At 41.1% G+C, this 14,705-nt stretch overlaps 1 protein-coding gene across 1 annotated transcript in view; it reads right to left on the bottom strand.

The window, feature by feature from the left end:
* Nucleotides 1-753: 753 nt before the first annotated feature.
* The window catches only part of slc9a3r1b (SLC9A3 regulator 1b), a 50,893-nt gene continuing 36,941 nt past the window's right edge, over nucleotides 754-14,705 (bottom strand). The window contains exons 3-6 of the mRNA XM_034712086.1: nucleotides 14,037-14,190; nucleotides 9,448-9,491; nucleotides 2,717-2,836; nucleotides 754-2,278 (exon numbers count right to left, since the gene is read on the bottom strand). Of these exons, the coding sequence (XP_034567977.1) occupies nucleotides 2,141-2,278; nucleotides 2,717-2,836; nucleotides 9,448-9,491; nucleotides 14,037-14,190 (456 nt within the window). The 3' untranslated portion in view covers nucleotides 754-2,140. The remainder of the gene's footprint in view (nucleotides 2,279-2,716; nucleotides 2,837-9,447; nucleotides 9,492-14,036; nucleotides 14,191-14,705) is intronic.

Here is a 14,705-nt window from a genome sequence, read left to right as displayed (position 1 = left end):
CTGTCCTGTTTGGTTGTGCTTCTTGTGTCAAGTTGGAACTCTGTGCTAATCACACTGGCATTTCACCATGCAGAACTTACTTGTTTGGATGTATTTACTGTAAGCTCACTCTGGTAGCTCAAAACCTGTGGTCCAAAGTAACCCAGGAGGAGAAAGTCAGAACACACTAGCTCCACACCTGGAGGCCCTGACCTGGACTCACACTGAGACCTCTTTTGCTGTGTGGCATCAGCGCTAACCACTGTCTTATTTGCCCACCCTCTGTGCTGCCTTGTTTAGGTTGGTTTACTTTCCAAGTCACTCTGGCCACAAAAAACTTGCAGTTTAAACTCAAGGGAGAGAAAGCCAGAATACTGTAGCTCCAGAGTGAAAGGCCTTCCCTCAAGTGGAGCACAAATGTAATGTGAAATGTAATGTGTCCGGAACTCGTGGTTGAAATGCACCTTTGTCTGGTTGATGCAACTGTTTAATAAGCCTGACAGGGAGCACCTGGCCCAGTGTCCCTGTCTCTATTAAAGCTACCCGTGTGGACCCACACACCCACTCACTTACACTACTGATTCAACTGATATCCACATCTCATCTCTTCTGCAGTTGAAGTCATGTTTTTTAATAAATCACTGTTATTTCAGTGTCCATCACAGGCTCACACATAAACACACACATTTGCCCCTTTTTTACACAGTGATGAAAAGCTTGAGTACACAGGCAGAGATTTTCATTTCCTCTCACAGGACTGAATAAAAGCCAACATCAGTTGATATTGTTGTAATGATTTATTACAGTATAGAAATGTTTTACTTCTCACTGCTTACACAAGTAAAAAAAAAAACATTTCATATACGTCATCATTTATTTTGAAAATTATCACTATTCTCATACAAATGCACAAAATCTAGTGAAGCGCAGATGTTCTTTTTTTGAAATACATAATCTCAAAGATACTTCATAATCATTTTAAGACATGGATAGAAATGTGAAAAACTCTCACAGGAGCAATAAAAATACTCTGTATGATCATAATGTGAACTCAAGAGCCATTCACGATGACTGTGGCATCATCAGGACGGTATAAATTACTTGGAATAAACTAAAGTTCACATTTAACAAGAGATGATATGATTTTTTTTTAAGTGTGGGTAAATGCTGCGAGGGACTTCATTTCGTCGCAGAGTGGAATACGTGTCAAAAAAAGTAAAAATATACATGAAATATGATATATACAATATAAGAGACACATTTTAAAATAGTTGTTTTCCAGTTTAAAGCCAACAGTGAGTGTTTAAAAAACAGATTCATTTCATGAGGAAAGCAAAGACTTCTTTTGGAATCATAAAATGTATAAAATACCACAGACCTATCTCTAAAATACACAAAAGGGCAATGCTCAGGATTACTTGAATGCTTTCATATTGAGATCAAAATGTATTATTTCATCATCTTAAAATAACATAGCAGATTTTTCAAGATTTTTAAGATGAACCCAAAAACAGATAAAAGCATTAAAAGGAAAACAAAGTTGTCTCAGCTTCTGTGCTCACATGGAATCTGACTGGACAAATCAAAACACCACAGCTCATGAAATATATGACCTTTAAGTGGTTTTAACTTCTAAATCTTCAACAACATAAAGACAAACTGAATGTTGAAGTGATTGTCAGGCTGGTTTGACTCCTGCTCATCCCGTCGCTGTTTTAAAGACATTTAAAAGGTTTTATCTGAAGAAGGAGCAGAGAGTCATTAAACTCTTCCTCATCTCTACAGCAGGGACTGTCAGGGTCCACACACACACACACACACACGCTTTTAACATGGTCCAGTTCTCTGTCATTGGCATTGTTCTTGTTAGTAGCACATGAAGCATATACAGTAAAATATCTGTGTTAAGATAACATGAGGAGTAATATTTAATATTAAGTGTCACTATTTTACATGATGGCTTCAATTTTTCTGCGGCCAAATGTTGAACTGTTTATTAGTGTCATGAGAATAAAAAATGTCTTTCTGATGTTAGATTCATTATAAAACATGTTGTGTTTAAATGCATGTGTGTCTTTGTATGCGTGTGTGTGTGTGTGTGTGTGTGTGTGTGTGTGTGTGTGTGTGTGTGTGTGTGTGTGTTGAGGTGAATAGAGGAATTCTATAGGTTGCTGAAGAGTTCGTTCTTCTTGGTCCAGTCCATGGGTGGAGCTCTCTTGTTGGAGCGTTTCTGGTGGGCAAGCTCTTTGACCTGCTGCAGCGACAGGTTCAGAGCGGGGATGGATTCTGTGATCAAACCCTGTGCAAAAATAAAAGAAAGGATGGAAAGAGAGAGAGAGAGAGAGAGAGAGAGAGAGAGAGAGAGAGGAGAGAGAGAGAGAGAGAGAGAGAGAGAGAGAGAACAACAAATATCAGAATATTTCATTTTTTGAAGACATCTCAACTCAGGGACGCTTTTTGAAGGTCTCTCAACACACTGCGAAGTAAAATATTTTCATTTATAAAATAAACCCTATTTTGTAGACAATCCCTCTTTTTTTAACGTTTTCCTCTTATTGATGCAATTGAATAAGGAGCAAACATATAAACCCCTGAATAATGAGTGTGCAGCTCTGTTTTGAGTCTGATATTTCCCTTTCTTTACATCCTGATATCTCTGCAGCATGATTAAATGTGAGTGAGACACATGCACGGTAAGTAAAGGTTGTTGTATGATGAAGTATTTCCTGTCCTGTACCTCAGGCGGGGTGTTTGTGGGCGGGGTTGTGAACGAGGCGTTGGATGATGCGTTGGATGGAGACGGACTGACTGACAGCTTGGAGTCCCTCTCTGCGTCTTTAGCCCCTCGGCCGTTCACCTGAAGACACAAACACAAACATCAGCATCACTGCAGTTCATATATTTTCAAAAACATGAATATAAAGACGTTTTTATGAGGAGTTTAACTTTGTGGAAGAAGCAGCAAGGAGGTAACAATTCAAAATCTGTGACTGGGGGAGAATTTTTCCGGTACCAGAGCTCACCACAAGAGGTCAGGCTTGGATCTGAGTTAGTTTTTCTACTGAGTACAAGTTAAAGGCACCTGGTGGGAGGCACATATCTAACACATCAGTTTAAGAAAAGACCCAAAAAGAAAAAAAAAACATCCTTGATGGAAAGTCAGACCAATTTATAAAGAATTCAAATTTCCATATCAGCCATTTTATTAAAAATGTATATATGTGTAGGTAGGAGTTCAAAGCTTGAGCCGTAAGGAATGTCTACCAGTCCAGTTGCCTTACGGATCAAGCTTTGGATTACCATGACCTGGATGACTGAGAACCTTCACAGACATGAAGGTAGGAGTGTTTCCTGGAGCTCCTCTGACTCAAAAAGAGTGAGGCTCTCTTTAAATAGTAAAACACAGAGATTAAATCAGCTCTCTGTGAAGCAGTACAATGTGTTTGTTGTCAAACTAGGGTCAAGAAAACCTTAAAAATAATCTCTACTGGGGCGCTGGTGGTCTAGCATACAAACTCCTGTGATTATATTTTTTTTGATGAATCCCTCAGTGATTGTTTTGTTCTTTGCTTGTATTTGTAAATTTTACATAGCTCCTATGTTGTGGAGGGTTGTGTTGGTTGCTGACGCAGACCAAAATAAAAATGAAAATGTATTAATTTTAGAAACATAATTGAGAGGTTTGTAGTACATTATATATGGCCTTGAAGTGGCTATAATTTAAAAAGTGCAGCTGAGACTGTGTGGGCTTGTGTCTGTGACGCATCGTACCAAAAATCCCAAATCTAAGTATCAAAGTCTGTCGAAGACTCAAAATAATTCAATACTAAACAATGATGGTTAATTATTTATAATATTCAAACCCACGGACCCTCTTTGTCTGCCTCCCACCACACAACTGAGCAGGTACATAAAAGGTAAACCACACCCATGAGACCATTACCAGAAAGGAAGTCATAACCATAAAAGGAAAGACTTATGATAAATAATCAACACAAATAAAACACACATTATGGCTCCTATTCTGGCCTGTTTTTCAACTATAATTAAAGAGAAGGTGTGGGAGTCAGAAAAGCTCCCTGAGATGTGTATGACAGGGATTCAGTATGATGCCCTTCTGCTTCTCGCTGCCTCAGAGTACCTTTGAACGTCTCCAAACCACTCATCATTAGCCAGTCAAAGCTGCAAACTCCTCAAACTCCAGGGTTTTAACTCTCTCCAGCCCACCTCCCTGTAAAGACGACTTCTCCCTGACCTCTGCGCCCTCCTCCCCCTCAGCCTGTTACGCAACAATAAGCGGAACATGTAACGTCTCTGCTGCACATACAGTCCCTGAGTAACGGGAAGCTCGGGTCAGGCCTACATTTGCATACTTGGACAAATGCCCAAAGCGAGAGAGAGAGAGAGAGAGAGAAAGAGAGAGAGAGAGAGAGAGAGAGAGAGAGAGAGAGAGAGAGAGAGAGAGAGAGAGAGAGAGAGAGGCAGCCAGTCAGTGCTGAAGTTCTCTTAAGTTTCTTTAACTTCTGTTGGAGTGTCTTTAAAAAAAATCTGACTTTGATTCTGTCAACAAAAGTGATTTTCGTTAAAGTCTGCAGGCTCGAGAGACCCTAAAAAGCATTCCTGAAACGCCACTTACAGCAAAGCGATCAGAAAACACCAAGTTTTCTGTGTTTGTTGGATGACATACTGAAGATGTAAACTCACTTGTTAGAAGTTATTAGTGTTAAAGAAAATAACAAAGTCTAAAATTAACAAACAGAATTTGTCTTTGCCGGGGGTGTTTATAATCTGCAGGAATGAAGTAAAAAAAAAAAAATGCTTACGGGGGCGTTATGTGCTGAAATACTTTTTGGCAGGAGGGAATAACTCAGAGTATTCACTGGTTGCCTGGAAACAGCTCAGAGTTGAGAAATAATTTAGCACATAAGTCTCTCCATTGGGTATTTGTAGTTTTTAAGATGTGTGGTAGTGATAAAAAATAATTTTCACCTCTCATCATGTGTTCTCTCCAGAGACACAAACTGTAATGATGTCAGAGTGATGTTGAACTATTTATTTACATGACAAATGTTATCATAATGCGTATCTGTACTGTACTAAACACTAACATTAACTTTTGTGACTTTGTTGTTCTATTGAGCTACATAAATGTTGTTTTAATGACTCATTAAATCTCCAATGAGAAACTGCTTGTGTTGTTTTTGGTGCCCCCTGTGGACAAAGCGTGACTCCTGACACTCCCTAACAGTGGTTACAAGTATTAAGACTTACAATAAACAACTAGTTAATCTTGCTGTCAATGATCTTCTGTGCACATTAGGGATGTAAACAATTAATCGATTACCAATTCACTGATTGTTAAGAAATTATTTGAAACACGCATTTTCGTTGTAAATTTTCCGGCACGTGGGACAAACATCATGTGGTCTCATGTTACATTCAGCTATCAGGGAGGTGTTTTAAGTTTAAAGCATGTTTCGATGTGAATCAGCTGTTAGTCACAGCCACAGCACGAGGCTGTGACTGTGCATCAGGTCTCCACGTTTGCTTTCTAAAGAAGATCAATACGCAACTGCTGCCAACAACAACACGGACTTCAAACAGGACATTTTAACCTTTAGTTACTAAGCCAACAGACTGGTGGGAATTGCTTGTCCGCTATGTTTGTAGATCAGCACCATCACAGCCGTCCAAGCTTTTCTGGCTCTGGACTGATTACAACCCGGTTACGCTCCCAACTGTCACCTGACCATGTACGCATGTTTATTTTTCTCAATAAGAACGAGTAGGCAGAAAACTGGACACTGTGAGTCTGAAGTAATTTTCTGTTAGTAGTCTGAGCCTTTACTTCATAAGATTATGTCCGCAGAGAATATTTCCATGAGCCTGATCGTTGATAATCATTGTTAGACATGTTGTACATGTATTCAATACTGTCAGTGCACTTTGTTGCTGTGAAAAATATATTTCAGTCAGACAACTCACGTTTACTTAATAAGTTTATTGCAGCATACAGTATTGTGTTTGGCGTGTGGGCTCCGAATTTCATTACTCCTCGTAGATTATTTAAATGCAGACATTAGGAGCAATGAGAGAGGACTAACCCCCCCGGAGCCCGCAGGTGGAAGCCGGGGAGGAGGTGGGGACAAACTTCACACAGCACTCTATCTTATCTTATCTTACAAGCTGGACTCAAAGTATCTCCTTTTGTCAAACTGCTGTTTGAGCAGAACAGCAGGAGCACTGCAAGCAGAGGCAGAGACAGGAGGCTTGCCGTTTAAATAGACCGCCGAATGAGGATGTTGAGATCAGCTGATGGAGAGGTGGTGACGTGTCAGTATGATGAGCGCGGCTCGAGTTGTCTGCCTGAACTAGCTTGCAGGCGGCGCCCCATTTAAGGGGAAAAACAAAATATTCAGCATTGTTTTTGATGTAAGAAAACTCAAGGTTTTTTTTTATTGATGAATCGATAATTGATCGTTAACATTTAAAAAAATTGATCATGGAGAATGCTTAAAATGTGCATCCCTACATGTGTCCATGTATGTGAGTTATGTTACATTACAGAATTGTGGAAAAACTTCACACACACAAACAGTCAGCGCACTGTTAGTTCCTGTCTGTTGAAAATGACACGCCACAAATTGGCAGAATAAAAAGGGCTGATGAATATTACACTATTTTCAACAAAAAAAAAGACAAATTTTTTTAATCAATAAAAACCTTTCTTAATAAATAACTGATGTAAAATTCTGTATATCTATCTTTAGTTCTTGTACATTGGGGTCCTGCTCACCCTGTCGGGGTTCTAGTCTGCAAGAACATTATCCCTTTATCAGCAAACATTACCATCAGTGAGTAAGCTGAGCCATTCTCGTCACACTGGGTAATTTTTTGTCAAGGATGAGGTTGAATTCGACTCATCTGTAGCTAATGTTTGAGCAAAAGTGTTGTTTTAACTTGAGCTATGGCTCACTTTCTCCCTAGACTTCCCCTTTCTGTCGTCTTCTGAGCTGCTGATCAATGAAGAAGCTAATCATTCATCAGATGTCCTACTTTAAGAAAACAGCAGTTTGACAAAAGGAGATACTTTGAGTCCAGCTTGTAAGATAAGATAAGATAGAGTTTATTGATGTAGTTTACTGCAGGGTTTAATATTGCTCACAAATCATTGAAACACCTCTATAAAGTACCATGTTTTCCAAACAGAGTGGCCTCCTTTGGTTAACGGAGAGCTCAGTGGGATTTCATTCAGATATTTAATGAGGATTAACAAGAAGCTGCCACATTCTTCACCTTCATAACTGAAGTGTGTCACACTAAACGGTACAGCCTGCTTTTATTTCTCTGCATACACAATCTGTCCTGAACAATTTCTAATAATTCAAAGTTAATGGAGTGCTGGCTGGGTGCGGCCTTCCACACAGCCCCATACAATGAGAGTCCGGACGTTCACACAATAACAGGAAGCTCCGCTCTCTGGTTAATAACTCACTTCGCCAGCTTCTCTGCTCTCTGATGCTGCAAACCACACCTGAGAAAGGGCTGCCTGTTACTTTAAACACAGTTCAACCCTGACCTGCAGGGCCGGAAGCCCGACACACACACAAGGAGTTACACAGATACTGAAGCACAAAGTTAAAATATTATCAGTGTCCTGCTTTCTACGGGAAACAGACGCTCCATCGCTTCAGAGAGGAGCCGCTGCAGGATGCCAGTTTTTCACCTTTGAGGCCGATTAGCATATTTCAACACTGGTATGAAAGCTCTGCACTCTAAATAATGGGTCTTGCATTAACATACTGTGCTTGTTAGGACCTTTGCACTTGAGGGTGGCTTTTCTCTGACAGCTATAGGTGCTACTAAAAGCAGTTCAGTTTTTCTCAGCAAGACTACAACAGAGAGGGACCTCTCAGCTGGTTATCAGCAACCAATTCAAAAGCCAGCATCTGCAATAGTATGGGGATGCATTAGAAGAATAGACTGTATAGAAAATGGATGTATTATCCGTGATGTCAGCCATCTGTTCCTGAAGCGCTGTTTTGAAGCCAATCGTCAGCGGATGCCATATTGGAAATGCTGAACACAACTTCATTCGAGCTAGTGTGAGGTAAAGAGGCAGGCCTTGAGCTTTTTTGCTAACAGCTACAGGCTGCCCGCCTGTCAATCAAGTCAGCCATGTCCTTATTTAGGCAAAACTTGTAAGTTTGATATCTTCAAAAATACAGAGTAATAAAAAATTCCCCTTTACAGTGTGTGCCGAAAGAGACATAAGCTATTCATACCCAAGCTTTTTTGAACCAGGCTGTAAACATGTTTATTTCTGCTGCAAAGATCAGCTTTTTTGAATGGGTGTGTATGTGGTTTCCAGTGTTTCTGCAGCCAGCCTCAAGTGGACCCTTGATGAACTGCAGTTTTTAGCACTTCATTTTTTAAGATTGGAGGTTGCCGCTTGATTCGAACGCATGGCATAGAAAACGTCTACATTTGTAAAGGCGATATTTACACGCTTTGAAACAACTTATTCTGCCAAGTAGATGATGCCTTTTTCAGGTGACACCTTTCTTATTTCAGCAAGACAATGCCACCCACATTCTGCATGCATTACAACAACATGGCTCTGTAGTAGAAGAGTCCAGGTGCTAAACTGGCCTGCCTGCAGTCTGGACTTGTCACCAAGTGGCAACCTCTGGTCTAAAAATATGAGTCCAATGCGGAAGTGCTAAAAGCTGCAGGATTGAGGATCCACTTGAGGCTGGCTCCGGTGGTACCGGAAGTCACATACACATGAATGGGAAAAAGACAATCTTTACAGCAGAAATAAACATGTTTACAGCCTGGTTCAAAAGACGAGTGTAGTCTGGATAGCTTATTTCTCTATTGCCACACACTGTGAGGGGGGTGAATTTTTTTCTAACATGGCAATTTCAAAGATATTGAGATTTCGAGTCTTCCAATGAGAGGCACAGCTGCCTGCGGGAACAATGTGGCTGTTGGATAGGAGGCTCAAACTTCACCTCTTTACGTCACACTGGCTCGACAGCAGCAATATGGCTGCAGCCGACGATTGGCCTGAAACAGCTCTTCAGAAACAGATGAGTGACATCACGGATACTACGTCCATGTTTTATACAGTCTATGATTGTCACCCATTGCCAATGTTTGGAGCATTATGAAACATAAAATAAGAGCAAAGAGACAGCTAACTGTCGAGCAGTTGAAGTCCTTCATCAGGCAAACGTGAGATATTCCATTTACTGAATGACAGCAGTCGATCTCTTCGGTGCACAAACACTAAGTGTTGTTAAAAGAAGAGGTGGTGCAACAGAGAGGTACCCTGTCCCAACGTTCTTTGAATCATGTTCCTGATGTTCCTATTTCTCAGTTGAAACATCTGATATGTATTCTTTGAGCTATTAACGACAATAATCCACAGGTCATTTTTTTTGCAGTGTGGCGGTCTCTTACCTTCTCCTCCATCCCTCCATTAACAACCGGTTCAGGAAGTGGACCTGCAGACACAAAAACGACACGAGAATCAGTCATTTTACTCCAAACATATACCTCCGTTCCCGTCTGTCAGGACTAACGTCTGATCATGATGTCTCCTGCAGCCCAGGGCTCCACTCTGACAGATCAAGAGTCTTTCTGCAGCTCACCTTTCAGCCCACCATCTCCTACTCTGTTACATAGCACAGGTATGAGCAGATCATCTATTATTTACACCTGGTTTATCTTCAACATGATGGTTCTCCTCCTGGTCCTCAAACACATCCACAGAGCCTCTCTACACCTCAGTGCATTCAATATTTAACACAAACCATCATCTCAGAGGTCACACACAAACCTTACCTTCCATCGTCTGACCCTCCACACACACACACCAAAGAGAGTTATTTAGCTAACGTTGATTAATGTCGGAGAGAGCAGCTGGTCCTCCAGAGTTAATCTGAGAGCGGAGTCTCCTTCAGGTGGTTGTGGTGTGTGTATTTTTGTGTATTTTTGTGTGTTTGTGTGTGTGTGTGTGTGTATGTTCCTGACTCTGATGAGAAGAGCCTCTTCAAGTCCTAATACAGCTCCAGCTCCGAGCTGAGAGGCCACTTGGACCGAGCGCCTTGGAAACCAAACAAAGCTGCTGTGTGTGTGTGTGTGTGTGTGTGTGTGTGTGTTTTTGGAAGTTAAGAGTCAGTGCAGGCAGGTGTCCTCTGAGTGGGCAGCATGTGAAGCGTAGGCCGTTACCTGGGAAACACCTCGCTGGAATCTCTCCTCTATAAGGAGTTTTTATTTGAATCCTGGACTGATCCGGAAACTTATACAACATCTGCCTCTCGTTCTACAATCTCTCTCTTTTAGATAATTTCATACTTCAGCTCTTCTACATTACAGAGTCAATGGAGCCTTTTCCATGTGTCAGATGTCTACACCTTGTTACATGTTCTCTTTAAACCAAGCTCAAACCCCGGGCCTGAAAAAACTATGTCAACTCTAAAGTTCACAAACTGCTGTTCCTCGAGTGTTCCTTGAGGCTGACATAAAAAATAAGTCCATCCACATAGAGCCCCATGTTAAAATGCCCATCTTTACAGCATAAATAAACATGTTTAGAGCCTGATACAGAAAAAAAGTGTTGCTCTAAATAGCTCATTTCTTTATTTATGACACTATGCAGGCTTAATTTATGTATAACTCGCCTCTTTATGCTATATTAAGGCTTAAAGTTGTGCACAATACACACCTCTTTGGGTGACAGTTGGGAGCTGCTAACTGTCTGCTAGATGTCACCTCAGCTGAATCAGTCCATGAACTTCATCTCTGGGCTGTGTTTGTGGTGTTGGAGCCTTTTATGTCATGGGTTGCTTTTGTGTTGTGTTTTCTTTGTGGTTTTATGGTATTACTTTGTGTTTCATTGCTCCATGTTCTGTGTTTTATCGGTTGCCGTTCTTGTGTGTTTAGTGTCTTGTCCAAGCGAGCCGGATGCGACCCTGGTGGTGAGGCTTTCAGCAGTGTGTCTGCCCCCTGGTGGCTGGCTGCAGTATAGGTCAAAAAATCTGTCTCCCCCATTCATTTGAATGGGGGAGCAGTCAAACTTTAAAAATAAATACACGTCGTACAAATGTTTCTCACATCTGTATACTGTGGTCGATATGTAGTTAGTATTTGACTGTTTTGTGTTCAAGGTCTCTTTTTTCTGAAAAGTTTCTTTTTCGTTAGTTATTAGAGTTTAAAAAACAGGGTTTTACTTCCGGGTTTCCTTTGATTCACAGCCGCCATGGAGTGAAACTTCAAAGGACACACAGCGTCTTGTGACGCTACGCTGTAGGGCGTAGCTTATTACAGTGGCTTCAGAGGCTCTGGCTGCACAACGGCTGCGCCAAGGAGCGGGATTTTTTGGCTTCAGAACCGTACAGTCTGTTTTCTCGCGTTCTAGTGTTCCCTGTGTTTCTTGAGTTTTTGTTGTTTGAAGAAGTTTTTGTTAACCTCAATTTAGGTTTATTAAATCCTTTTTTAATTGAATACGCACCTGGCTCCTCCCCCTCCTTTCTTCGCACGTGACATTTTGGAGATTTATTCATGTTAATATCAGACAAATAATCCGTCTTACTGTGCACTTTATTAGACAAACAGGCGAATAAATCAAATTCGAGTGGAATTTTATTCATACGTTAGCTTAACGATTAAACGTGGGCACCAGAATTACTTTTAAATTAGTTATTCATATCTTTATTGCTTTAAGCTCTAAATGCTGGCCTTATGTTGTTTTAGCTGTAGTGCAGCTCCTCACCACTAGCTGGGGCTGTAGCTCCATTTCATGGCTAGTGCCCTAATGCCTGATGTTGGATCGACCAAAGTTGTAAATATGATGACTGCCGACAAGAGGTTTCAAAACTCTGCATCAAAAGCCCATGGGTGACGTCCCAGAGACCTCGTCCATGTATTAGACAGTTTATGAGCGCAATTTGTCAGTATTTTGATCCAGAACATGGAGACAAAGTTATATGTAGGCTGGTTAAACTGGCATATAACCACATAACCACACATCAAAGTGTAGCCAGTGCAGGAATGCGGACAATAACCTGCAAGGAGTGCTGAAGGCTGGTGGTGCTAGCTCTGCTTATGTTAGCCAGACTCAGCGACCAGGATTTTGCTGTGTTGAAAAAATTGTGCTCAATTTGAAAAAGAAAAATTCTGAGAGTTTTCTTACTTTTGGACTAGTCAGCTAGTCTGAATTTTGAATGTCTGTTTAAACTGTGAGGACATTAGTAGCTTTGGAGCATCCTTAATGCATACTCCTTAGCAGGTATCTGTATCTCTGCTCACCATGCATGGCTTGTTAGTTCATGCTCTGTGTCATACATTGATTTATGTGTGGCGGCTTCTGTATGGGACTCAGGATTGTTGTTGGCTATTCCCTGCAGAGAAGATTTTGGGCTTCGTGATGCTCTGTATGTACGATGAGAAGACCAGCTCTCTAAAGCTGCCTGCTTCATGGCATTGACCTGCAGATTGCTCTCCTTGAAGGCTGAAACTGCAAGTCTGCCAACGTCTTTGAGCTCATTTTGCTTTCCTCTGCATGAAATGATAACAACATCTTTGGGTTTGAGACTGCAAAACAAAGAAGGTATACGGAAATATTCATGTTGAGACATTGAACTATTCCATGATGAAAACATATCTTGTTTGATGCCACAGGTTTCTACCTCTCTGGAGCAGCAGTGTGATGCTTCTACATTTTGATGCACCAGCATTTACCAACACATAACAATAAAAGGGAACAGTTTCCAGTAAAAAGGGCAGCTTTTATGTTTGAACTTTCAGCACATGTTTCTGATAAAAGTCAAGGACCTTTGTGTGATTTCAAATGTAGGACTTTTGTTTGCACTGTTGCATTCAGAGATCTGAACACTTCCTCCTTCTCTATCTTATGAATTCACAACAATGGCCTTGGAGCTCAAAGAGTAACATGTGGAATATCTTGAATATAAAACTCTCTCTTCTTCTTTTCCACTTTCAGTTGCACCCAACACAACAGACACAGTAACATTAGTGGTCTCATGATGCACTTATGACAACCATGCACCCTGAGGAGGTCTTTGTCTTTGGCGGATCAGCCCTAAACACAGACTGAGTGTGACACTCTGTAGTAGGGCGCCCTCTGGAGGTGGTGGCAGGTAAAGCACCAATCAGAAAGACACCCAATGAGTGCCTACTCCTGGATAGACCATGTTTGAATTTTTTTGTAGACAGAATTATGTGTTTGTCTTTTGAATTGCCTTCATTTCCTACATCCTTCTGTTCTTTTCATACATTATTGTGTATTTTATAGTTGGTTTTCTGTAGGCCTCTTTGAAATGCTGGTTTTGATGCTTGGAGGTAATTCAGGGATGAATTTGTTCATTGAGCTCGAGGGTTCATTGCCGGTCTTTGGCACAGTAGTTGGACAAAAAGAAGTTGATTTAATGGTCCTTCTTTTTGGGATATTTCAGTTATATTTCATAGCCTTCATCAGCAAGTGGAATTACACACAGATATGAGATGACAGGGCTACAATTTTGCACAGGTAATGAGGAGAAAACTTCGACCTCGTCCTTAACAACTTCGTTTTTAGACGAACAATCTAATCATTGTTTTATTTTTATCTATGAGTCTCAGGCAGAAATGTAAGAAGCATTTCATACACTTTACAAAAAACGCTGTTACTCAAACTGACTCTGATCTGATATATTTTTGTCTTAGAGCTTTAAAAAACAACATTTATTCGATTGTGGAAGAGACAAAGAGGAAAAAGAGTTGTGAAGGATAGAATGAGTCAGAGAAAGTAACTTTAAGAAGGAGAGAGGGAACTCCAGCTAAGAAACAGTGACAGAATCATTCCTCTGGAGGACAGAAGGAGGAGACACCTCACATCTATAACACGTGTCTGACTGCTTCTGACAATGAACCTGCAGTCAAACATTACGAGCTGATTGCCATCATTCACTCTGTCTTTAACAAACAGCCGCAGTAAAATAAGACACTTGTTCTTCCTGACATTGTCTCTCTTGTCTGTGAGCTCTCACCGGTGAGGTGGTCCGGGGTCGGGGCCACCCGGCATCTCTTGAAGAAAGCGTCTGTGTCGGGGTCCACCACCAGCAGACGGGCCACATTCCCCCCAGATTTAATGGCAGCTACGACTTCTGAATGTGTCTTTCCATCCACAGGCATCCCGTTCACCTGAGGGGGAGAGATCAGGATTACAGATTAATACTGGATAATAAGAGGATATTGTTTCTCTAGTTTTAGCAGATGTTATCACTATCAATATTTCTCTTAGGTTGTCTTCCAGGAAATCTTCCCTCCTTCTTACGTTAATAAACCAAACTTTTACTACAGCACCAATCCAATACAGAGTTTCATAAACTGTCTATCAGGGTTATTAGTCCTGATGGTGGCGCTAGAGGTCATATGAGTGTCAACTTTGCATGTAAAACCAAACTACAGGCCTTATTGAGCAGAATTATTTTTCAATAACTACCATGTTTAAATCATCAGTCTGGTCACTGATGGTTTCATAAGTTCTTGTTGGTCATAGAAAGGCGTCAAAGTTAATTTCATCCATCCATTTTCATCTGAGATCAGGTCACGGCAGCAGTCTAAGCACATCGACCCAGACACCCCTCACCCCAGCAATGTTTTCCAGCTCATCCTGCGGGATCCCGAGGCGTTCCAAGGCCAGATGGGATATATAG

The sequence above is a fragment of the Notolabrus celidotus genome, chromosome 20 (genome assembly GCF_009762535.1).
Source record: "Notolabrus celidotus isolate fNotCel1 chromosome 20, fNotCel1.pri, whole genome shotgun sequence".
Lineage (NCBI taxonomy): Eukaryota > Metazoa > Chordata > Actinopteri > Labriformes > Labridae > Notolabrus > Notolabrus celidotus.
Note: the sequence above shows the minus strand (reverse complement) of the source record. Positions and strands in the feature narration are given on the sequence as shown.